The sequence below is a fragment of the Podarcis muralis genome, chromosome 5, assembly GCF_964188315.1.
Source record: "Podarcis muralis chromosome 5, rPodMur119.hap1.1, whole genome shotgun sequence".
NCBI lineage: Eukaryota > Metazoa > Chordata > Lepidosauria > Squamata > Lacertidae > Podarcis > Podarcis muralis.
The window spans coordinates 50765427-50790475 of NC_135659.1; the positions used below are offsets into that span (position 1 = coordinate 50765427).

Genomic DNA, 25049 nt, shown 5'->3' on the forward strand with positions numbered 1-25049 from the left:
CACTAAACAGGGCAGCCACCCTATTCCTCAGCTGCTCAAGCACAGAATAAGGAGCGAGATTCCATTTGCAGTTGGGAGATTCTGAGTAGGGCACCAGTGATTTTACACCACACATCGGGCAATTTCAGCACCCAAAATTCAAAATACCAGAATTCAGGCAGCATGACTTGGGGCCATATGTTTAACTGGAGATTCCCCAATCTGTGCTCAACTCAGGACTACAGACTCTTCTCCCAGAACTGTCTCAGCAGCCATTCCGCCAGGTCATGAAACATTTTTGTAACCTATGCAGAATACCGCAATGTACTCTCTTTATCCTATTCTACCTTTTGTATAGTAAGCTTACAGGTAGAGACTGGATTGTTTTCTTGGGGTTGCATCCAAGTTGTTGTTTCACTGTGTTAACAGACTTCCACTTGTACAATGAAATTTCCCCCTCCTCTCCTGTGCAACCCCCTGAAAAACCCTTAAAATCTGCTCCAGAGAGTTGGGATACCCTCCAGAACAGAATCTGGGGTGTGTGCTGGGAAAGGAATTTTCCATTGCATGAGAAAAACACTGCATGTGCAGCATTGGATACAGTCTTTAACCTTTGCTGAGGGTATTGAAAATGTCAGGCACATTATGAATTATTAAAGGTAAAGGTAAAGGTACCCCTGCCCGTACGGGCCAGTCTTGCCAGACTCTAGGGTTGTGCGCTCATCTCACTCTATAGGCCAGGAGCCAGTGCTGTCCGCAGACACTTCCGGGTCACGTGGCCAGCGTGACATTGCTGCTCTGGCGAGCCAGCGCAGCACACGGAACACCGTTTACCTTCCCGCTAGAAAGCGGTCCCTATTTATCTACTTGCACCCGAAGGTGCTTTTGAACTGCTAGGTTGGCAGGCGCTGGGACTGAACGACAGGAGCGCACCCCGCCGCAGGGATTCGAACCGCCAACCTTTCGATCGGCAAGTCCTAGGTGCTGAGGCTTTAACCCACAGCGCCACCTGCGTCCCTTATGAATTATTATTCAGAATATTCTTATTCTGAATTATTCTTATGAATATGAATTATTAGCGTGTGCCAATTCTTAAAATATGTGAACAGCAAGGCAAGTTCTTGTCAATAACCCTTACAAAAATACCTAGCACTTCACCCATGCCAACAGTAATATTGTAGGTCCTGGCAGGAATGGACTGGGTGACACTTGCATTCCTAGTCTAATATTCTAATTCAAGGCTATGTACTTTCCCCAAAAAGCCTTGCAACATAGCATGAATGCCACAAAAGACTCGTAACAGAAAGAGCCAGACAGTTTTGCTTCCTTCAGTTTTACTATCACCTCCCCTTCACAACATGAGTTAGTTAGACAACAGCTCTAGTCCTTTGAACAGGAGTGGAAAGTGAAAAAGAAACCACTGGAACAAAATGATTTCAAAGCCTCAGAAGCAATGTTGAGAAGCTGAAATGACTTTAGACTATGATAAGGACTAGACAACACCATCCTTCAAAAACAACTGCTTCGTGGGGCATCTCTCACACAGGACAGCAAAAGTGCCATTTACAAAAATATCTCTCCTGAATTCATAACCGAAGAAAAATAACTACACCATCTACCAGAGTCTCTCTCACAGAAAAAGCATTTTTAAATACCCTCAAATTAAATACAGCAGCATGTTTTAAAAATTACATTCCTCTAAAAAATAATAATGGGGGGGATGGACGACTAGTGTTCCTACACCTGGATTCACAAGCTTTTAGTGTAACTAATATTACAGTGCAACCCTAGACATATTTACTTGTAATAAAGCCCCACTGTGTTCAATGGGTCTTACTTCCTAGCAAGTGTGTCCAGGACTACAGCTTGGGTCCCCAAGTAAACCACCCATTTCTCCCTCCATGGAAGTGGACACAGTAGAATAGGCTATGAGTCCCCTTTGGGCCAGGATAACAGCAACTCAGTGTATTGCATTCCTTTGCAATCCTCCTTGCAGAGTCAGCAATTTTAACCGTTCAGCTGGAGGAGTTGCAAAGTACGTTTTCTGCTCCTCCGAGTACTTCTCCTTCACTTCAGTAATGTCCCGATAGCTCCAGTCCCGCCAGTGGAAATTGAACTTCTCCAGAAGTTCTATTCTCTTTTCCTCTGTTGTCACACAATCAACAGGAGTTTTCTGCAGCAAGGAAGGCACCTCAACACCCGGAAAAAGCAGGAGAGCCCGGATAGCAAACCAGCCTCCGTAACGAGGGTGGATGCAGACGCCATAGATCTTCTGGAGAAAGAAAAAAGGGTGAGTGAATTAAAAGGCCTGCCAATCTTTACATCTCACAGGGAAAAAGGAAGGATATTGTAATAGACAAATATAACCAAAAGATTTATGAAAGCTTCTCTTCAAGGTGTAAGGCTGGCACCTAGCAGGATATGAGTAGTTCAGCAGTGTAAGTCATATAGCAAGAGATAAAGAGATAAGAAAACATGGAAGAAGTGGAAGGGAAGTACATGAAAGGACGCATTTGTTTTGTTTGGACTGTATGAGTTTATGTAGTTATTACGTATTATGTATGTAGTTTATGTATTAGTGGAGAATGTGTAACAGAAAAGCAAATAAATAAATTAATTGGGGGGGGGGAGAGATGTAAGGTTGCCATCACTTAATAGGATTTGGGCTGGTTCCATTCCTGCTACACCTCAGGCTCTTGTGATCATGGAGGCTGGAGATAGTTTAGAATGGAATTTGAAGTGATTTGAGAGACACACATATTCTCATGGTGCACAGACACATTTTTCCCGCACCCTGGAAAACCGCTTCGACAGACTGGCTAAACCAGGTGAGGGTAGCTGGTAGGACTCAAAACCTTGGTGAGTTAGGGACTTCCCTTGCATGCAAAGACAGGCTCCAGTAGATTGCGTGGATGAGACCAATAGTGGGGCAAATGGTCAAGAAGGCAGTTTCTGCATGTACTGTAGAGGGAAGTGAGGGGAGGGTGGGGCTTGTCAACCTGAAAAGGTAGTTCATCTAGGAGAAAGAAAACTCTGGTCCTAAACCTCTGCTGCCTTGTGGGATACCTTCTGGAGAAGAAAAGGCTAAAGAGTAAACCCTACACCAGGGGTCTGCAACCTTTAAGACAAAAAGAGCCACTTGGACCTGTTTCCGAAGAAAAAAAAACCTGGGAGCCGCAAAACCATTGCAACATTTAAAACAAATATATCTCCGGAGCCACGATCTGACAGCGGGCGGGAAGGTGACGTCAGGACGGTGCATGACTAACGCACGCACCGCCCCCATGCAACGTCACAGCCAGTACAGCGCCCGCCACAGTGGGGAGTGTCAGGGCGCACAATGCGCCTCCTCCCCTCGCTAGTATCCGCCCCGGAGCCGCGGCAAAGGTGTAAAAGAGCCACATGCGGCTCCGGAGCTGTGGGTTGCAGACCCCTGCCCTACACAAATCCAGAGTGGAGTCTCCAAGTTGCTTCTGGAAACTCCTGCAGCCAAGCTGGTGCCAAATGTATTGCTCTGCTTTCTTTTGGACCACATGAGCAGGACTGAGAGGGAGGTCTTGTTGTCTGGTCAGCCCAGGACCTCCATATACACTGCCCAGGCTTGTGCCCCAGGGAAGTCACTTTGGTGCTGCAAATGCAACAGTTTGACTTCACCCCCAGAGGTGCACTCCATTGTTTCTCAAGATAGATGAATGCCAACAACATCCAGTGGGGTTTGCAGGTTTTTGTAATAATGTAAAAAAGAGTAAACCAGAGGTGAAAACATCACAACCAACATACTATCTTCGTAGAATCATAGAACTGTACAGTTAGAAGGGACCCTGAGGTTCAACCCCCTGCAATGCAGGAATCTCAACTAAAGCATCCATGACAGATGGCCATCCAGTGTGTGTGTGTGTGTGTGTGTGTGTGTGTGTGTGTGTGTGTGTAACAAAGCATCTAAGTGCAATCCCATACAGTACATGTCCCATACAGTCCCATTGAGCTCATAAGATTTCAGCCTTAGTTTCCATTCTAGGACCTGATTGCATAGCCAGTTAGATAAGTAAACAAAGAGTGACTTGTTAACTTGCAGGCCGCCCAGCCCTACGCATGTTTACTTGGAAGGCAGCCCACTGAATGAACTGTTTTGTTGACTTTCTGTACAAAAAGCATGTACTTTACCATCAAACTACAGCCCTTCCAAAATGTTTTGCTACAGTGCTTTATAATACTAGAAAGGGGAAAGTATCCTTGGTAGAAAATCCTTTAGGATGGAAAACTTGTGGCCCTCCAGATGTCGTTCAACTCCAATTCCGGCCAGCCTGAGCCATCACAGCCAATGGGCAGGGATTACTGGTTGCAGACTGGCAATATCTGAAGGGTCATCGGTTCCTCAGCCCTGCTTTAGGGCATCTCACTAATTATTGCAGACAACTGACACTGTCACTGAAATGCCAGGGAATAATTTACTACTCAAAGTAGGCCGCCCTGAAATTAATTAGTAATGTACCAGTACATTCATTTCAGTGGATCTACTCTGAAAATAGCTAACATTGGGCAGCCTACCTAAAATTACTTTTAAAAGCAACTTTTAAAAAACGCAGCTATGAAGCTTAAACATGTGGGAGAATGTTTTCAAACCGTGAAGGAAACATTTGCTGAAATCTCAAACCTTAGCAAGCAAAACATGACACACTAATGGCTGCCTTCCTGTAGCTTCGACCAATGCTAGAGAAGACTATTCTTATGTCTTCTGCCATCCAAGTCCTTGACAAAGTATAATGGAAAAAAATAATATGAACACTATAATAAAGTAAAACAAACCCCTTAATTTCATAATTTATCTAAGAGAAGAATGTGCATTTTCTTGATGGAAAACATGGATCTGTATTGGGTCAATGCAAGGAGAGGGTGCGTTCCTGAGCATCGTACATCACAGACAGAGAGAAAGAAGTCACCCAATAAAACATTTAGAAAACACACTAAATCTTCTGAAACAGAGAAAGTCACAGTTTATCAATGGCTCTCCAAGAAACAAGCACCCCTCTGCTGCTTCTCCTGCTCCAATTTAAATCTCACCTTCTCTCCCCAGGGATCTTGTTGCACATCTTTCCTCTGGTAGTAGTAAGCAGCACCAGCTATATGTGCAGCTGTCTGGGCCAGGAACTTGGGCTTCCGGTTGGGTAGCAACTCATAGTCATACATGATGTCTACCTGCTGGTCAGCAAGACTCTGGAAAGAGGAGTTTTTATTAGATCAAACTCACATTTGAAGATGATTGGCTACAGGTAATATGGGATGATGTAGCAAGTCAGTCTACATTCCCCAGCCTCACTCTGTCCCCTGCTTCAAGCTGGGCCTCTAGTCTTGTTGAACGAGCAATGTGACCTCTTGATAAAGGAGCTACAGCCTTGTGTATTATGAAACTCTGAGGCATGTGTCACTTTGCTGACCTGCCTTAGAAAATCTGTCCTCTATTGGGAATTCTTTCTCAGGATTTCCAGAATTATTCCACCCAGTTCCATTAAGGAGTTCACAAATCTTCTCACATACAGGTGAAGCATGACCGCCAATGTAGTCTACAAACAGCTCTTAACCCAAAAGCAAATTTTTCCAGTTCCCTGGGCTTGTCACAATGGCTTCTTTTTTTAAAAGTCTCCATACATAAAATGAAATTGCTGATAAAGATTTGAATTAATATTCAAAGTGGCAGAACAAGAAAAACCACTCTGAATGACCTTCAAGCCTTTACAATATTTATTCAAATACAGTCATACCTCATGTTACGTCCGCTTCAGGTTGCGTGTTTTCATCTTGCAACCCAGAAGTACCGGAATGGGTTACTTCCAGGTTTCGCTGCTCGAGCATGAGCAGAAGCGCTAAACTGTGCATGCGCAGAAGACCAAATTGTGCCGCATACCTGCGCAGACGCAGTGCTTCAATTTGCGGGCTTTTCACATTACGGACAGGCCTTCAGAACGGACCCCATCCGTAACACAAGGTACCACTGTATAGTGAAGCTGGGTGACTGCAGGGGAGGTGAAATGGAGAAAACAAAGCTAGATTGTCTCATGCTAGAGACACAGAAGCCATTGCTGGCTTTGTGCATAGACATGGCTACTTAGAAATAGGCCCCAATGAGTTCAATGGGGATGACTTTAGGAAAGCGTATATAACTACTCTCTCCATGACTTGTCTGTATGCATCAAAATCTCTTACCTCCCTAAGCAATGTGAGGTGATGAGAAATGCACTGGTCCACAGGGTCACGAATCTTTTTCAGTGGCCCATTCCTCAAGAAAGGTTTGAAGGCTTTGTCAAACATAGCAGGAGTGCTGAGCACCACGAATGCCAGAGTGTCATCCAAGTAGGGCAAGTGAAAAGCTGGAGAAAGGACCGCATTGTACCACCCTACCTTCAGAACAGAGAAAATATAATTACAGTTAGCCTGGATTCTGGAAACTGATGGGAGTACACTCTGAGCAATGTAGGTTTTAAGATACAGCTTTTAGAAGCAAATCAATCAATCAATCAATCAATCAATCAATCAATCTTCACATGTCTTTACCTCCCTACCTGGAACTCTGTGAGTCTTTCAAGGAAACTCAACACCACCACATAGAAAGCAACACAAATTACCGTACAAATAGTTGCATAATTGTGCTTCACTGCGTTTCTCAAGGTTTCAGATTTTCAAAGGATTGAGAACTTGCTGTTGTTTCTCCAAAGGTGGGGGGGATGCAAGAAGCAGGTAATTCAACCTTAAATCTGTGGTTGCAAAGGAAGAATAATGAGCACACTTTAGAGTGTCCTTCTAATTTTTCCTTTTCAATCTGGCACTGCAGCTTTACCTGCCTGGCACCTAATGTGATATGATGTCATGTGATACCAATGGGCAAGGCTTCGGCCTACTGTTACTTACAAAACCAATAAAATATAACTATTATAAAATAAAATGGAAACTTCAGCTAAATTCTGATTTCTACCATCCATCAAATTGCTGTAGAGAAATTAATACTGCAGTAACTGAGCTCAATTAATTTAGAGTTCACAGTCCAACCTCTGACATAGGCTAAAATCACACAGCATCACTGCTCCTTGTGATGTCACAAGGGTTGTGAGCAGCAGCAAACAAGAAGCCTAGGGCCTGCAGTTTAACCATGTGATTCATGCCCAAAGATCAGCAACTAGAAGGCAGAACAAGCAGCAGGGGTCATGAGCAGCAGGAGACCACAAAAAGGGTTTTGGAAGTACTACCTGGAAATAGGTAAGAGCAAAATGAATGATGGAGCTTGTAGTTGCCTAGATGCAGTGGTGGGAAGGATGAGAAAAATAAGTTGAGCTTGAATCCTGGCAAGATGGGAGGCACTGTGAGGAAGTTGTTCCCGGGTCTGACAAATTGGTCATTTGCCAGGCTTGGACAGGGTTGCACTCCCTTCTGAAGGAGCAGGTACGCAGGCTGGGGGGCGGGGTGTGCTTCTGAATCCAGCTTTGTCACTGAAGGCCCAGGTAGCCTGAGTGGCATGAAGTGCCTTTAATTAACTGTGCCTGGTTCAACACCTATGACCATTTCTCTACTTCGAGAGCTTGACCATGGTAGTTCAGGTACTGGTGACTTCAAGATTAGATTACTGCAATGCATGCTATGTGGGGCTTCCCTTGTGCATGACCCAGAAACTCCAGTTGGTGTCGAATGCTGCAGCATGGTTGCTCACAAGAGTGAGGTGCTGTCAGCATAAAACACTGAGAGATTTGCACTGATTGCCAATTTGTTACTAGGCCAAGTTCAAGGTGTTACTATTGGTATATAAAGTCCTTAACAGCTGGTTTATTTGCGGAATCATTTTACCCTATTTGTGCCTACTTGACCCTTTCCGGGCAGGCATCTTCACTGTACTCTTTTTGGCATCCACTTAAAGCATTTTTCTTTAGGCAAGCCTATCCAGATAGGTAGGTATTGATGCGTTTTATCTTTTTACTGTTAGCATTAATTATATTTAACTCTTTTTATTGATAATGTTAACATTTCTTGTAAGCTGCTTAAGCTGCTTAGAGGTTTTACTGCAAGCAGCATATAAATGTTGCTGAAAAATAAACAAACAAATACTTAGAACTGAGGGATCAACACAACTCTTGATCTTTATCTTTGACACTTGAGATATAGGTTTCAGAAGCCATCCTATTCCTGCGGTTGTAATCTGTTTTCAGTATTTTTAATGTTTAATTTTAATTAATTGTAACCCACCCTGGGACCTGCTGGTGAAGGGTGGGTAATAAATTTAATACCAGCAACAACTAACTGTTCAGGTGGCAATTTTATGCATAAGAGCCTACAGGATCAGGTCAATTGCCAATTTAGTCCAACATCCTGTTCTCATAGAGGCCAACCAGATGTTTGTGGGAAACCAGCAAGCTGGGTTCAAGCACAATAGCACTCTCCCCTCCTGTGGTTTCCAGCAACTGATATTCAGAAGCATTACTGCCTCCAAGTGCATTTCACCATAAACCTGATCTGATTATGTCTAAAGAACGATGTCAACACCCAAAGTATGGGTGGCCCTGAGTCCGTCCTACATCTGTCATAGACCTTTCTCTACAGTCCCTCTCCCTAAGCATTTTTCACCTTTCACTCAGCTAGGGTCACTTCCAATAGCTGATGGTGTATCTGGTTGACTAACTGAACCCAAAGACAGCCCATTCATGGTTCCTCATCATCTTGGATAAAAGTGACATGCTACAGGGTTCTGTCCTGGGCCCACTGTCATTCAACATCTTTATAAACAACTTGGATGAAGGAATTGAGGAGATCCTTATCAAATTAGCAGATAACACCAAACGGGGAGGGATAGCCAATGCCACAGAAGACAGAATCAGGATTCAAGATGACCTTAACAGAACTGGGACAAAACTAACAAAATGAATTGCAATAGGGACAAATGTAAGGCTCTAAACTTAAGCAGGAAGAACCAGCTGCACCAATATATAATGGGGGATACCAGACTTGTCAGCAGTACATGTGAAAAGGATCTAGGGGTCTTAGTAGACTACAAGCTTAACATCAGTCAACAGTGTGATGCAGCAGCAAAAAAAAACAAAAAAAAAAAACCTAATGCTGTTCTAGGCTGCATTAACAGGATTCTAGTGTCAAGATAAAGAGAAGAGAGATCCAGAAGATCAAGGGTCTGGAAACCAAGCCTTATGAGGATCAGTGCCCTGGCAGGTCTTGAACCCACATCTCCTGTTTCCCATCACACTGTGCTGTCCAGTGAGTTTGTTAGCATTTGCGCCTCCTATGAGAACACACTGTCATACTGATGGATTTAATTTCTTCTCTAGAGCCTCTAGACCTTATTAATTAGCAAGCCAAATGGAGATTTGTTTTATAGCCTCTAGCACTGATTGCCGCTTTGGCAAATCACAATGTACTCATTTCAGTCATGTGACTTCTCTGTCTCATGCAAGAGTTATGTTTGAGGACAGCTGCAACTGTGTTTAGTTAAACCACAGAAAACCAGGAATACGTTTTTGCAGGAATGTCAGGATTTGATGGGCCTAAAAGAGAAAATTGCTTTTTTCTTCTTCCTCTATCTTGATTAATATTTAACTCACAGGTAGGACATGCCTCAACTTCACACTAGCTGAATCTATTCAATGTCAATCTTTAACTTCCTAGACAACAGAACTTGACATTCATCTTTATAACCAGCTACTGTTGGCCACATTCCCAGCTATACCCCACTTTCCACATTATTGTGCTTTATTCCTTCTCTATATCTAATCTCATTTGTATCTACTCTGATATATTACGTACCTGGATCTCAGAAATACAATTATTCTTTAAACTTAGGGGTAAATATAAAATGGTATCCTGGAATGCAACCCACAGGGCAGTAAAATAAATGGAACACTTCTGGAAACAATGGGTAAAAAATGATTTGGCACATAACCAGAGAAACAGGTTGTTTTTCCATAAAAAGATCTGCTAGTATATCAGATGGTGCCGGATGTCTGAGATTGTTAATGACTTGCAGCCTATAATGTTCGCTCACAAACAACACTAACAAGCTTATTTGTAGCCTTTCAGATGTCCATGTTGTAAATGTAACAGATTATGCAATAAAAATGAAAATTTCAGCCCACGTATTTATTCCACACATTATTAAAAAATGCATATTTAAATAGCAGAACGTCAAATGGCACCAAAAAATGGTAGCAGCCACACACAAAAAAGTGATACTATACAAGGAGCAGCAACTACAATGCAACAGCGGAGCAATATGACCAGAATGGCAGAATCACGAACCAAAGTAGGCACAATGAACCACATGAATCCGTGTGGAGCTACAGCATAGCACCTATATTCATTCTGGGTCCACAGGGGTCAGTGTTAACACTTATGCAACGCCACTCTGCCCTACCAGCATGCCAACCATATGCCTGAATAAGCACATGCAATTAAGAAACCGATGATTTCCCCCTCCTCGCTTCGACTCCCTTTCCCCAACTCTGCACCCCTCCTGCAGTACCTTAAGCGGGTGGATTTCAAAGCCCAGCTTCTCCAAGTGATCTCGGATCCTTTTCTCCAGCTCAACCACGCGTAGCTCCATCATAGCATAAGCGCGGAGCAATGTGGGAAATGTAGTTTCCCATGAGGTAAGGCGGACGGAGACCACGCGCCGGACACGAGAGCCGAGTCCTCCCTCCCTCCCGCTGGCAGCTCGTTTCGCTGCCGCGGCGACGGGCCGCGCGCCTCTCCCAATAAGGAACGGGGGCGCTTTTTCCCGACACCCCCCGCTTTGGGGCGCGAAGAGCCTTTCGGGAAATGCAGTCCCGGTGACTTCCCCCCTCACAGTAGCCGCTGGGCCTTACGGACTTTCCTCTCCAGAAACCTCCGCGGCGGAGCGGAAGGCGGAACCTGCCTCGGGGTTTTTAGCGGTTTGGGACGTGCGTGTTCGAATCCTTTGCCTTCGGAGAGGGGGTCTGGCTGCGGGTCCAGGCAAGGCCGGCGCGGCTTTTCGCCCCTGGCCCTCGACTCCCTTGGCCTCCGTTTGGTCGGGGCAGCCGGGAGCGCTAGTGAGTGGGGCCTGGCTTGGGTGTCCTCATAGCGGGGAGGCTGACGTGGGTCCTGAGCCAGCCCTCCAGACTGGAGCCACCACCGGCCGTGGCTGGGTTGAGGCGGGCGGGGTGTTCCTCGCTCCCTTGTGGGACCGGCCGAGGGAGACCCTCTCGCCCAGCGCTCCAGAACGTGTCCCGGGCACCAGGAAGCGACCACCCTGGAGGGGCTGATCTTGGCTGCAGTCTCTAAGGACGGGGGTGGGAAGAGGGCGCCTCCGCTTCCATTTCCCCTCTGCTGAGGAACTGCTTGGTTATCTCTGCCCCTAGAGAGCCGTGGTCTATCGTTGAAAGAGTTTATGGCCCTCCGGAGCGTTGTGCTTTAGAGCTGTGCTCTTTAAACTGTTGGCACAGTAGTTAAAAGGTGCTTGTGAATCTGTCCCAGAGATGTTGGGTGTCTGATGCTGCATTCCCTTAAGAGGCATTTTTGTGTGTGGTGTGAAGGAAATTTGTTAGGCAGTCTTTCTGCAAAAGTGTCTGAATTTCCAAGTCTGTACCTTCCCCACCCCACCCCTTTGCTATGATGAGATTCAGCGTTGCTCACGGGAGAAAAATAAACCGTCTCCTGCTGCTTTTGCAGGCGCTCTTATCTCCTGCTGGGATTTCTTTCTAGCCAAGGACTCTTCCCGGGTTACAGTTGGGCAGCCAGTGAGTTGTTAAAACATCTTTTTGCTAACAGCATGGATTGGGACACACAGCTCAGCTCTCTCTTGACTGCAGCAGACAGCAACATGGCAAAAATTAAGGCAAGTTTTGTTTGGAGCAGCATACTGGTTGAAGAAAAGTGTCTAGTGTAATTGAACAAGGGGTGTGTATGCTGCTAAATATTTAAAAGTTGATCACACCAAAGTTGTGTTCTGCAATGGGGAAATGTGTTGATAGTTTCCAAGAACTAGTCTTTAATAAAATCTGCTGAGTGTTTTGCTGCTGATTGTTAAAGGTGCCTATTACTGTATTTTTCGCTCCATAAGACGCACCTGACCATAAGCCGCACCTAGTTTTTAGAGGAGGAAAGCAAGAAAAAAAATATTCTGAACAAAACAGTGGATGTATGATTTTTGTGGTTCATGCTGTGGCCACAGACATGTGTTTTGATGGTGAGTTTGGGGTAGCCCAATGCAAAAATCCTGAATATCCATGTGGATCCATGCTTTGTAACCACGTTTTTGTGCCATTGCAGCCCCACGAAACAGTGGATGTGTGTGTGTTTTTGGTGCAGGCTGTAGCCATGGACATGCTATGTGATCTGATGGTGAATTTGGGGTGACCCAATGCAAAAATCCTAAGGATCCATGTGGATCTGCAGGGTTTTTCTGAGCTTTGGAGCTAACTTCTAAGAGCTGTTCATTTGACTCTGTTCCATGACATTCTGGACACAGGTAAAACCATTTTTGTGGGTTTTTATTTTGTTCTGCTTTTAGAAATCACCCTTACTACCTGGGTTCTTGCTGTTAAACTGTTTAGTTCTGGGCTTGTATTGCTATTGTAGTTTTGCTATTTTTAGCCTGTGATTTTAAGATACATTGACTATTTTGTACACCAGTTTGGCTATGGCAGCTAAAAGGCACCTTTGAAATCTTATAAATAAAGGTATGGGAATGCTTCTTTGATCTTTGGCCAAGTTAGCAAATGACAGTTGCTGTCGTTGCCTGGAAAATGTGGCATTAAGACACTGTACAGATTTACCTTGCTCTGTGTATTTTACTGTCATGTCCATTGAAGGCACTATAAAGATGAATGAGAACATTTTGTCTTGCCAGTTCCTCTCCAAGTGTTTATGCAGTACTTTCTAACTTAAATTTCATGTAGCATCCCTCGGTGGAAGCAATGTGCATTCATACACTCAAGTGTTAATCTTTCCACTGTTTATTCAAAACAGTGTTAAAACTTTCTGTCCCATCTTCTGTTTTTGTTCCAGCAACGTCTGAACACTGCCAGCATCTCTTCCAAAGGTAAGAATGATTGACCTGCATTGTATAATTCTAAAGCACCTTTTGCAGAAAGAAACATCTCTTTAATACTTTGAATTTCTGAAGTTTTGAGATTAGAGAGCTTTTTACTGATTCTAGTGTATATAAATCCTGGGAGCAAACAGCGAGAGAAGGCAATTGCCTTCATGTATTGCTTATAAGAACCTAGAGGCATCTAACTAACTGGCTGCTCCTGCAAACTGAATGAAAGGCTAGATGGAGCTGGGTCTGGTCCAGCGAGGTGATTCTTTGAACCTGCACATCCACCCCCACCTCTGTTTTCTCCCTTTTCCAACTCTGGCTTTGCTTTTTAAAAAATGATAGTAAACTCACTTCTACATCATTGGTTGCTATTTATAAAAGCACCTAATATGCATGAGGTGAAGCAGGAAAGTATAGCAAATTCCTGCCCAAATCACAGGGAGGTAGTATAAAAGGGAAAAGAGTTAAAAGCCTACAATAATTAACTTTTGAGTAGGGAGAGGGTTGGAATCCCATAGACTCCCAAGAGAATAATTTAATTTCTTAAAAGTGAGAGAAAAAGGTAACAAGCTGAATACTTAAAAGGAAAGAATTCCATACCCAGGGGCTATATGTCCAAGAGCACACATGGACAAGAAATAGCACAGCAGAGTAGGCTGAAGGGTGCAATTGAGGTGATTTAGAGAGCAAGCAATGTAGGTAGATACTTTTGACAGTTTCCATACTAGGTGGACCAGTCAGGTTTGTCCCTTTCCATCCCAACAGCTGATCTCTTGCTAGACAGACTAAATACTGAGAGTGCTGCTCTGACTGAGCAACAGACTGGACCACCACCCCTGCATTTCACATGTGGAGCTCACTCATGCTGTAGAATGGCTGCTGAGGAACTTTCTGCCATCAGCAAGCAATTGCATTCCCAAGCCCAGGTAAGTGACGCTGAAATGATGTGCAAGCTACTATGCTATGGTGTAGAGAAAAGCTTTGCTAATACATCTGGGTGCATACCCCATCAAAACCACATGCAAAGTCTTGCACATGAGAAGATAGTGCCATACAGTAGATGGTTGAACTTAAAGCAGACAGATCTGGGCTGTAAATTGCTGTTCGGGCATAAAATTCACTGTGAGACCTTGGCCAGCCATTGTGCCTCAATTTAGTCTGCATCACTGGATTGTCGTGGTTAGAATAGTGGGGAATTACATGAATTCCAACCCCTGCTCTTTGGAGGAAATGTGAGCTTTAAATCATGTAACAGGAAATAATACATGTTCTCAAACCAACAATTTGGTTAGGATTAGTTTTTCTAGTATATTATGTTCCAGCCTAAGGTTTTGAGGGCTCCTTGCTTAGATGGTATTTGCTGTTCCCATGACTCTGGTCCTCCTTTCTTTCTCTTAGGTCATAGAATCCCTCACCCAGGCAGTACATCGGCTGAAACAGGAGAAGGAACTGCAGCAGCAGAGTATCAGTCACCTAGAGGGTATGAGAGATTTGTCCAGTTTGGCATTGCCTCTGCCAGACTGCCCTTTCTCCCATTACTGATCTGTTGAAACGTTTCATCTCTAAACCTAAAAGAGCACAAGTTTTATTTACTTTACTTAAAACGTGTATTTTTCTATTTTTGCTTTTTGTATTAAAATGTTCAAAGCAGCTTACAATTACAGTTTGAGAAATATACAAGGTAAAAGCACAATATGGGAGAGAGCGTGCATGCAGAGAAAATGCCTCAGTTCAGGAGGTTTCAAACATCAACAACTCCCAAAAGAGTCATCTTTAGAAGCTGATGGGATGGAGCAGGGTGGACATAAAAAAAGTTCCCCATAGCTGGTGCAACTGCAGAGAGGGTTTGTGCTGCAGTCCAGCCTAACATAATTCATCACTGAGACATGAAGGAGAGCCCCTCCAGCAGATTTTAGTGAGTGATAATAATTAGCATTTTTGAATTGGACCCTGAAATGAACAAAAATCCAATGAAACTGCTGGAAGATTCTTCTCTTGCTTAGCTGATAACCCTGTTATGAGAAATATGTCATGGTACCTAAGAATCCAGCCACTTCTCCTCCTCCCTCATACTTGAATCCACACTTCATTTATGTCTGTCAACACTCTTGCCAGCTCCATGGTATTCTGATGGGGACAAACCTCTCTTGAATGTGGTTAACAGACTGCCGTGCACCAACGGTGAATGGGCATCAATGTCACTGTATCTCCACAACAGCCAAGGGGAATACTATTGGCTAATTTTGTCCTGTCCTACTTCATGTTGCAGAGGAGGTGGATCGACTGCAGCACAATTCTCATGGCAGCTTAGACTCAGTGCTGGGAGTCAGGATGGAAGGGCTGAAGACTGAGTTCCGTAGCCTTCGGCAGCAAGTGTTTCAGCAGTCAGATGGTGACTGTACTCCTGATGCTTTTTCCAACCCTGGCATCATGCAAGATATGCGGGAGAGGTCAGCAATTGAGCTATCTAGTGAAAGTAACTGCTTTATGTATAGGGATGTTTGAGATGAGTGGGATAGTGTGGTGATGGACAAAGAACAGTACTTTTCCAAGTGTCAACTGCAGGTCATTAATTGCTGGAAGAAAGTTGGCATGTCATTTGCAATTTGAGAATGTCTTCAAAGACTTGAATGAACTGTGGCCTCTGCCAAGTTTTCTTGAATGGGGTTGCTGCTGTGCTGGGAAGAATAACAGTTGCTGTTCTAATAACCACTTGCTTGTAGTGAATTGTGTTACCTGAGTGGACCCCTGTAGGTTAGCAATATATTTTTCACTGATTTGTAGCCTATAGAAAGCCAACAATGCAAGCATGCTTGAGCTCTATCTTACCATTTCTCTGGGAATCAGAACGGCATGGGGCCAATTCCATAAATTTCAAAACTGTTAATGTTTTAAAACAGCTGAATTTGGAATGGACTTTGCAGTAAATCCAGAAAAGTGATCCCTGTTGTCTTAATTCTGTTCCTGATTTCCTTCTTACTCTAGTAAGAAAATCTTGTGGCAAGAATATAAGTGCATCAGAAGAGAGATGGAACACCTGAAGCACAAACTAGGCAAGTACTACTTGATGCTCCTGCTCCCCTGGCCTCTGTCCTGTAATAACTATTGGGATAAAGGCTATGTGCCCTGTGGGCCTCATTGGGAAGAGAGAAATATGTACAGAATTGAGAAAATGACATGGCTTATTGCACCCTTTAGAGCAACAAGAGGATGATCTGTTCCACCAAGTGTCTGCAACTGATGAGATAAAGAAGACTCAAAGAAGATACTGTCAGGTACATTGTTAAGAAGGTTCCCTTTGTGCTAGTAGTCCTAGCCCCAGCATGGAACATGAAGCGGGGATGCAGTCCCTACCCCAGATATCTAAAATATATTAGACAGACAAGACAGAGATGACTGAAAGATTAGAACAAGATTACACTATACAGTGGTACCTCGGGTTAAGTACTTAATTCGTTCCGGAGGTCCGTTCTTAACCTGAAACTGTTCTTAACCTGAAGCACCACTTTAGCTAATGGGGCCTCCTGCTGCTGCCGCGCCGCCGGAGCATGATTTCTGTTCTCATTCTGAAGCAAAGTTCTGGGTTAGCAGAGTCTGTAACCTGAAGCGTATGTAACCTGAAGCGTATGTAACCCGAGGTACCACTGTACCTACAAGCTAGATGACTCTAGCACAGGGGTGAGGAACCTTTTTTTTGCTTTATCTGGCACCTCCTCGCAGGTCAACAACCTACCCGTCAATTCTATGACATGTTACATGATTGACAGGTGAGTGTCCTGCCCACTTGCGAAAATCCTTGTGTCCAGGAGGAAATGAAGAAAGGGCCATTTTGCAAGCAAAGGCCTTTTCCCTCATGCACTCTGCCTTGGCTTGTGAAAACTCTCTTCCTTTCTTTCAGTGCTCACAAAAAGCACCTTCCTTTTGGCTTGCCTTGACTGTGGTGCCTGCTCATACAGCCAACATGAGAAGGAGTTAAGAAGTAAAGGGTTGCAAGTACCTGTTTGCGCAGCCAAGGCAGAATTAAACCCTGCCCACCTGACAATCAGCTGATGCCACTTGGATTTGTCAGCAGATTGACTGGTGGGCATGGTTTGTGGAAAATAGCCTGGTTGGCCAAGATTTGCCCCACCTGCTGCTCTAGCAAATATTCAGTTCAAGAAGTAGTCATTCACCTTTGATGCCACTTGTTTAAATACTCTTCCTTCCCTAATGATGGTTTCTTAAGCTATGGAAAGATTCCTGAACTGTAGCCACCACCACTGGTCTTGATGTATGTCCTGCCTTTCCGGCTTTCACATTAAAATAGAGTGTGGGCTTAGAGCAAACAAACCACTATTGGGAAGTAATGATTTAACCTTGGCTTCAGATTGTGAGGTTTTATTTGGAGACAAACCAGAAGTGCTGGTTTGAATACAAAATGATTTCATTGTTTGTTTTGTTCATGGAGGGAGGAGTCAAGTGGGAGGGTTACAGCTGTATACACAGATGCTTAGCTTGTGCACAGCCTAATTCACTTAAACATAGTTAATGACTTAGTGCTGCTTCCAAACATTGTGGAAACTTGTGGGCACCTCTTAAGGCCATTATACCACTGTGCTGTGCTTCCCTAGCCTGGAAAAACCAGTGTAGTGGTATTAGGAATATGGTCACATGTGTTTGCCATTCTGCTTCTGTCTGTGGGTATATGCTAATCTCTGCAGAAGAATACATGAATGGGAAACTATGGATATATTTAAAAACAAAAAAACAAGCAAATACCCAAAACACTCTTAACTCCCTGCTTATGTTTTTTTTGTGGGGGGAATTTCTTTTAAAAACAAAATGAACCCTAAAAGCTTAGGTTAAAACCATAGTTATCTGTCTTCTTATTCCCAGATGCTGGAAGATCTGAAGGACAGTCATAAAGCTCAGACTAAGGATTTGGACAAAGCTAGGATTGAGACCCAGAGCACTCAGAAGGAACTTAGTCATGTCAAGTAGGGAAACACATGTTATGCTGTATGTGCTTCACTTGATAGCTGCCCGTGGTTCGATGCAGGATTGAGACGTGCATGGTTGCTAAATTATTACCACTGTTTCTCTCATTCAAAAATGGTGTTGTAGATGGTTGCTAGTAGACAATTGTCCACCAGAGGGCCTCCTATTCATTGCATTAGCCTCCAAAAAGGCAATGATGAGACAGGAATCTTTGAAGGTGCTGCAGAAGGCTAGCAGTTTGCTTTCTTCCCAAACCAGACTTCCCTAATCTGGGGCCTTCCAGAGGTTTTGGACTAATTCCTGACCAGACAGGATGGTAGCAGGTTGCGGAAGGCTGCCCTAGTCACCCAATGGTTTGGATGTTTCCCATCCCCTTCTCCCTATAGCCACTTGACACCCCAGCCCAGGCCCAAACAACTTCTGTGTAGGGTCAGTTCTTCATGAGCAATGTGATATGGGACTGCTAGGGAAAAGACACATTACTGGCCTGGGGAACTGCATTGCAAAAATTGGAGGAGCACAAATTGGGAAAGATGGTTGGATTTCAGTTCTCATATTTTTTTGGAAAATCTTAATTAGATAAGGTTGCCTTTGAATGCAAAGTGAATTGAATTTCTTCCCCAGCCCTATCAACCATATGGCTATGGGAAATCCACAAGTATAGAACATGAGTTCAATAGCACTTTTCTGCATGTGATCTGGGACTGGAGGTAGTACATAGCCATCATGACTTTGTAGACATTGATAATCTTATCCATGAACTGCAGTGTGGTTGGATCTTATAAGAGGGGATGTACTGAGTGGCACAGTATATGTCCATTTCCCAGTATTCATCTCTTGGGAATGAAGGAACATTCTCCAACAATTATCACCCAGGTTCACAGAACCTGTAGTGATGGAGTCACATTATAGTGATTTGAATTCAGAGGATCAAACTCTTTTCTCCCTAGTTCCTCTTATTTCCCTGTGTTCCTCCCAATCCCATGAATGATTCTAAGTAAGCAACACCAGAGAATAATAATAATAATAATAATAATAAATTTTATTTATATCCCGCCCTCCCCAGCCTTAGCCGGGCTCAGGGCGGCTAACAACAATAAAACAGTACAAGCTGTTGAATCTATCATTGAAATAAACTTAGCTTCTCTGTCACTGAAGTCAGTCATGGCTTGCTTTTCATTAGGTCATCAAGCATTTCCATTTTCACTGAAGGCTTGATTATTTCACTGCCTATGGATACTTTCGGACATTAAGTGAATCGCACAGAGCTTACTTGACTGCGTCGCTCAGATTTATGAGGTGCAAGAGTGCCTCATCTCTTATAAATATGTTTCTTCTGTTTGCACTAATAATTTCCGTGGGCTTTTGAATTTGTTTTAATCAGAACTACAGTTACTGACCTAAAAGAACAGGTGAAAGGTCTGCACTTGGAGGATGAACTCTACGCTGGTCCACTAAGAGACAAAAACCTCCGTCTAAGTAAGTGCTTGTTCTTAGAACACCTGACACTGAGAGCATCTCTGATTAGGAAAATGGGTGCACATGGGAAGTGTGTGGCATGAGGGCTCATTTTGCTGCAAGTTTGTGGACTGGGCAGCTGCTGCACATCTATTTGTCAGTCTTGTTGCAAAATAAGCACTCAGATGCATGAAAGAGTATTTGCTTTTTGCTATGGATATATTAACTTTTTGAAGAAAAATATAACTTTGTGTAAAATGGCTCTCATTGTACCAGTGTTGCTTCAGCACAACCCATTAGACTCTCATCTTCAGCTGTGAAATATTCTGCTCCTGTAAAAAATATACCTGGTCAGAGAAGCAGCTCACTTTTCCCAGTTTTACTAATTTTGGGAGGAATTCAGTGTCACACTATGTCAGCTTACCAGGTGGAACGATTCCCTCTCTCCTTCCCCCATGCCCTGACCTGGGGCTTCTCCCAACGCTGCTGAAACCAATTGCAGGAGTGCTGGGGGAAAGATAAGCCCCCTTGCACAGGCTTTCACTGACAGGACTTGTAAGGTGAATCCTGCCCTATGTATGCATGACACTTTCCACAGATAAACCCAGGTGCCAGCCATATTTTAAATGGAAATAATAAAGCTCTTAATTAGAAAAAAGTATACTGGCATTGCAAACATGGTCTTGTCTTGAATCGTTGGGACTTTGGACAGTAAGGGCAAGCTCAGTTATTTACTAAGTTGTAAACATTGCTTTGAGACAAAGCTCAGAATTTTAAGTGAGCTGCTAGTCTCCCTAATCTGCCTTGAACTTTGTCCCCTAGGAAAAAGGAGAGTTTTGCTGCATGATGCTACCTTGTCATCCCTTCTCAGTGATGATTCAGCCTCTGAGTTCAGTCTCACAGATGTCAGCTCAGATGAACTCTTTAGTGAACCAGAGATTGCACAACTTGCTGGTGAGTCTGGGTGTAACTCTGAAATATTTACTGAAACCATTACCTAGTGATTGCTCTGGGGCTGTGAAGTTTATCTCTACAAGTTTTTATTTTGAATTGCAGCATTGCCAGAGTACCCTGGAAGAGGAACGGATTGATACTGAAAATACTACTTGCTGTGTTTACTTTTCTTCTGTTTCTGAAATAGCAAAGCCCATATTGCACCACATAGAGGAACCCTCAGTTTTGAGAATAAAGGGATTAACATTCTCGTCAGGGGAATTCTTACCCTATTTCATTAAGATGCTTAAGATTCTTGCGCACAGATTCTCTTTAAACCTCTTTGCATTTTGCTTTTTCTCTACCCTAATCCTAGTGACTCAGTCTTTCTGAAGGAAGCTGCTACATTTCTACTGTGTTCTGTTCTGGTGCCCTCAAAGTGTTTTCAAGGATCTTTACTAGAGCTGTTTCCCTCTGTAGAGTTGTCTTTTACCAGAAGATTTTGCACATCTAAGCTCATGCCTAGGGGATGAGCCAAATACAGTGGTACCTCGGATTAAGTACTTAATTCTTTCCGAAGGTCCGCTCTTAAACTGAAACTGTTTGTAACCTGAAGCACCACTTTGGCTAATGGGGCCTCCCACTGCTACTGCGCCACCAGAACACAATTTCTGTTCTCATGCTGAAGCAAAGTTCTTAACCCGAGGTACTATTTCTGGGTTAGCGGAGTCTGTAACCTGAGGTACCACTGTAATCCTTTGGGTTTTGTAAAGGAAAACCAATCACTCCATAGTTGGGTGCTTGAAGGCTCTTCTGAAGCTCTTGACAAATGGGTTTGACACTACTTGTAATAAATATGAAAGGGAAGCTTATAGATATACTCACTGCTGGCTCAACGGTGATGCTTGTGGATGATTGCATACAAGACTTAACATCTGTACATGTGTTGGTCCTGGAAGACAACACTTTGTCTATTAAAATTTTAACGTATGGAAAAATATGCTGCTGCATAGTAGCTCAGAAAAGTGGTCTACCAGTTTTGTTTCAATCTTTCCATTTTTTTAAACTTCCCCTCTTTTTTTGAAAGCACTTCTTTCTAGCTTATTAATTCTATACTGTTGAATTGCAAAATGTTATAACAACCACCACAAAATAGTCAGCTAATTACTTTGTATTGTACTTGTAGATGACAAGATTTCCATACCAGGCTTGAAGCTGGAAAAGAAGACCCCTGGAGGAGCAGCTGGTGGCACGCTGGACACAGAAGACCTCAGCAGTGAGCTGACTGACACTCCTCCTGAGCTCAACTTGAGTAACCTTTAAAACTTCACCTAAGGATTGCCTCATTCTTTCTAATGAGAAAACAAATTAAAGAGCAGAGAAACATACGTACTGTTCTCACACACACTCAGCTGCCTTTTGTACAGATACAACATTGAGGTAGAAGGACAGTATTAACCTCAACCTATGACCTGGTGATATTAGCACATGCAAGTATGATGCAGGGGGCTGAAATCATTTGAGAAGGGTGTGTTGTGTATATATATATGTTCTGTTCAGAGATTTCCCAGTGTCCCTTCCTGGAAAAGGAACAATTGCATTGCTGGTCCCTGCGTGTGTGATATGGATCGTATCGGCCAGCTTCAAGGAACTGATTATTCTCATCACTCATAATTTGCAGTGTTTAAATATTGAAATGAAATATTGAGACTGAGCCACAAGAGAAAATACTCTGGTAAGCAATCCACTTTACCCCAGATTCTGTTAATCCAGGCTTCCTCAACCTCAGCCCTTCAGATGTTTTGGGCCTACAACTCCCATGATCCCTAGCTAGCAGGACCAGTGGTCAGGGATGATGGGAATTGTAGTCTCAAAACATCTGGAGGGCCAAGGTTGAGGAAGCCTGTGTTAATCTGTGTCACGGTGTTTGCCACACAACAGCTCCTGATTCAGCACTAAGACAAAACCAGCAGTGATGGGAACAGTCCACTGAAGAAGGGAGCATATAGTATGTTAAACTCCTTTGGCAAGTCACTGATGTGCCACATTAGCAGTTGACTAGGATAGGCTGGCTGTGTGATAAGAAACCTGTGGGGAGCATCCTCTTATCTGGGAAATACTTTGTGCAGCTAACTTTTTTCCCCTTCTTGCCAGTTGAACGGCTGGTGAGCTATGATTTCCAGTGACCTAAAGTGGTCTGAATAGTAGTGGCATTAGTGTTTCTGAATTTTGGATCAGGTGGCAAAGCATAATATAGTTCAACGCATTAGTTAAATATCCTTCATATCTCTGGTCCTTTCTTGGAATAAGACAGGTAGGAGCAGAACCAAAGAGTCTTGGTTGCCTTCTCAGTTTTCAGAACTTTATTGAAACAAAATTACACAACTGAGCTTAAAAAAGACTTTCAAACTAAGTAAGAAGCTCACATAGAATGAGATCCATCAACCACTTGCTAGCCAAGACATATAGGAAATGCATATAGTAAAATCCTGGGTTTTTTTATTTTATTTGAAAGGCAGCTGTGGAATGCTGCCATTTTGAGCAGAGGAGTATTGGGACAGGGGCCATGTGACTGCCAGCTATTTGTTTAAAAAATGCCCCTTAACTATTCTACACACACACACACACACACACACACACACACACACACAGCTCCAGATGCAGAAAACCTGTGGAGGGCAATACTTAGTGGAAACAACTCATGCAAGGAAAATGTTAAGTAGCTCCCATTATTCCTCTCCTCACACTTGCAGCCTCCACATTAAAAATAAATAAAAAGGGCTTCATTGCATTAATTTGCTGCACAAAATATACCTTCTGCCATAGCTTTATTGGTGGGGAATCACTCACTACTTGGGGGCTACCTGCTGCTCTTCAGCACAATTAGGATAATGAGAATGTGCAGCAGTTGGCACATTCTTCCCTACTGTTGGCCTGCTTTTTCTTGCCTTTGTAGTAAGTTGTACTCCATACCAGTGAAAAGGGCAGCCTGTTCACCCACTGTATTGAGCAAAAGTGATCCTGTCTACCTCAACATCCTAAAATTCTTAAAAGTTATGGAGAAGATATTCAGGTCTGGACCTGGTAACTCTTGTAAAAACTGGAATTATATGATGGACCTGGATGAGTAAGCGTTAAAAGCTTTCCTGTACAGTATGGTTATTCTTAAACTCCTGGTCTGGACTTTCAGAAGACTGGGTGCCAGTTTACTGATCTGGAATCGCATCAATGGCTGCTGCTTCCTCCCTTGTCAATGCCTGAATTAAAAGCTCAAACCTGTTACAACTGATAAAGTTCCCCATCTTATTCAGACAATATAGTGTAGCAGCTGGAGCTTGTTTGTATAACATGTTAGAACATAAAGTGTGTCTCCTACAACCCCCCCACCCCACCCCAAAATACAAAACCAACTAGGGAAGCCTGTGTTAAGAGGAATCCCTCAAAGGGCCATATGCAGTAGACAGCATGTCCAATTTCAGGGTAAAAACACTTCAGAAGGAAAAACGATTAAAGGCAAGGGGAGGGGAATTAGCCCACAGGGGATTAAATCAACAGATGCTCCATTATAGTTCAAAGAGTGCTGGCAAGCAGTGATTGCTCCTAGAGCTTATTAGTTCTGGGCTGCTCATAACACACTGGTTTGTTTTTAGGGCTGGAGAAATATAGGCCGAGAAGTCTTTAATTAATGACCTCTAGACAGCACAGTTTGTCACAAAGCACGTAACTAACTGTATTTGTGGGACCAAATCGTGTGTATTCGCCAACAAATTTGATGCGGCTCAGCTGATGGAACACTGGGTTTTGCTGGAACTTAAACTTTTTATAAATGGAAAGGAATAAAAAATTGTGGTAACCAAATTACTTTTCAGTCTGTTCTGATTTAGTCTGTCTTTGCATTGTAATCAACTATTGTAGAGAATATGCATACAATTGTAGGATAGTGCTCATGTAGAACTTACATTATATTATAAATTTTAATTTTACTACTTATTGTAGAACAAAATATTAGCTCTTTAGTCCACTATCTTGGCATGTATTAGGACACATTCTAGTTATGGAGGAAGCAGCACTGGCATATGGGGAATATACTTTAGGAAAGATGGCTCCTTATGGGCTGTCTTGCCTCTGCCCCAAACTTCTTTGTTGCCTGTACTGCAGTACTATGTTAATATGAAGAGAGAAACACAAGAAGATGCCACCTGGGGCTGCTGACCTATAACAATGTCAAAACAAGCTCATTGCTGCTAATAAAGGACAAACTCAGCTTTGTAAGGGAATTTGACTAGAAGCAAAATGACCCTTGATGCCCATGGGGCAGACAATACTAACATTTTAGAACAGTTTAACTGTAAAAGAGGCCTGTCCAGGAAAATTTGAAACATATAGGTTGTGTTTTTGTTTTTGTTTTGCTTTAGTGAAAGCAAAATCTAAAGATGAGAACTGATAAGGTTAATGGATGCAGCAGGCATATTTCTCATCTAAAACTTGGCTGCTAAGCCGCTGTTAGGGGAAAAATGGAGCTTTTCATGAGGCTAGTGACCTTTTAAGCATCTTTAAAAATAAAACTTAAATCTGAGTATGTGTATTGGCTTGAAATAAAAAAAAACCCCTGTGGTTGCTTTTACTAAGTGATGTCATAATAATAGCCTTGTTATTA

The 25049-nt window shown here is 43.2% G+C and overlaps 2 protein-coding genes across 7 annotated transcripts; one reads left to right on the plus strand and one right to left on the minus strand.

Annotated features, from left to right (window-relative positions):
* Positions 1 to 1603: 1603 nt before the first annotated feature.
* MMACHC (metabolism of cobalamin associated C) lies at positions 1604 to 10703 on the minus strand. Its single transcript, XM_028733656.2, has 4 exons — positions 10487 to 10703; positions 6181 to 6375; positions 5041 to 5193; positions 1604 to 2251 (listed from the first exon to the last, which is right to left on the minus strand). Exons 1-4 carry the CDS (start codon positions 10568 to 10570, stop codon positions 1940 to 1942), a joined length of 744 nt encoding a protein of 247 aa, XP_028589489.2. The 5' UTR covers positions 10571 to 10703; the 3' UTR covers positions 1604 to 1939.
* An 84-nt stretch (positions 10704 to 10787) lies between these two features.
* Positions 10788 to 24250, plus strand: LOC114599085 (uncharacterized). Of its 6 annotated transcripts, none has more exons than XM_028733651.2 (12): positions 10788 to 10904; positions 11653 to 11818; positions 12991 to 13024; positions 13790 to 13950; positions 14423 to 14504; positions 15294 to 15474; positions 16010 to 16077; positions 16223 to 16299; positions 17900 to 18000; positions 19386 to 19480; positions 20282 to 20413; positions 21579 to 24250. In XM_028733651.2, exons 2-12 carry the CDS (start codon positions 11753 to 11755, stop codon positions 21713 to 21715), a joined length of 1134 nt encoding a protein of 377 aa, XP_028589484.2. In that variant the 5' UTR covers positions 10788 to 10904; positions 11653 to 11752; the 3' UTR covers positions 21716 to 24250. The 6 variants fall into 6 exon arrangements, with proteins under 6 accessions (XP_028589484.2, XP_028589483.2, XP_028589486.2 ...); XM_028733650.2 differs by lacking the exon at positions 10788 to 10904 and adding an exon at positions 10911 to 11033; XM_028733653.2 differs by lacking the exon at positions 10788 to 10904 and adding an exon at positions 10917 to 11033 and having other exon boundaries at positions 11752 to 11818.
* Positions 24251 to 25049: the final 799 nt, after the last annotated feature.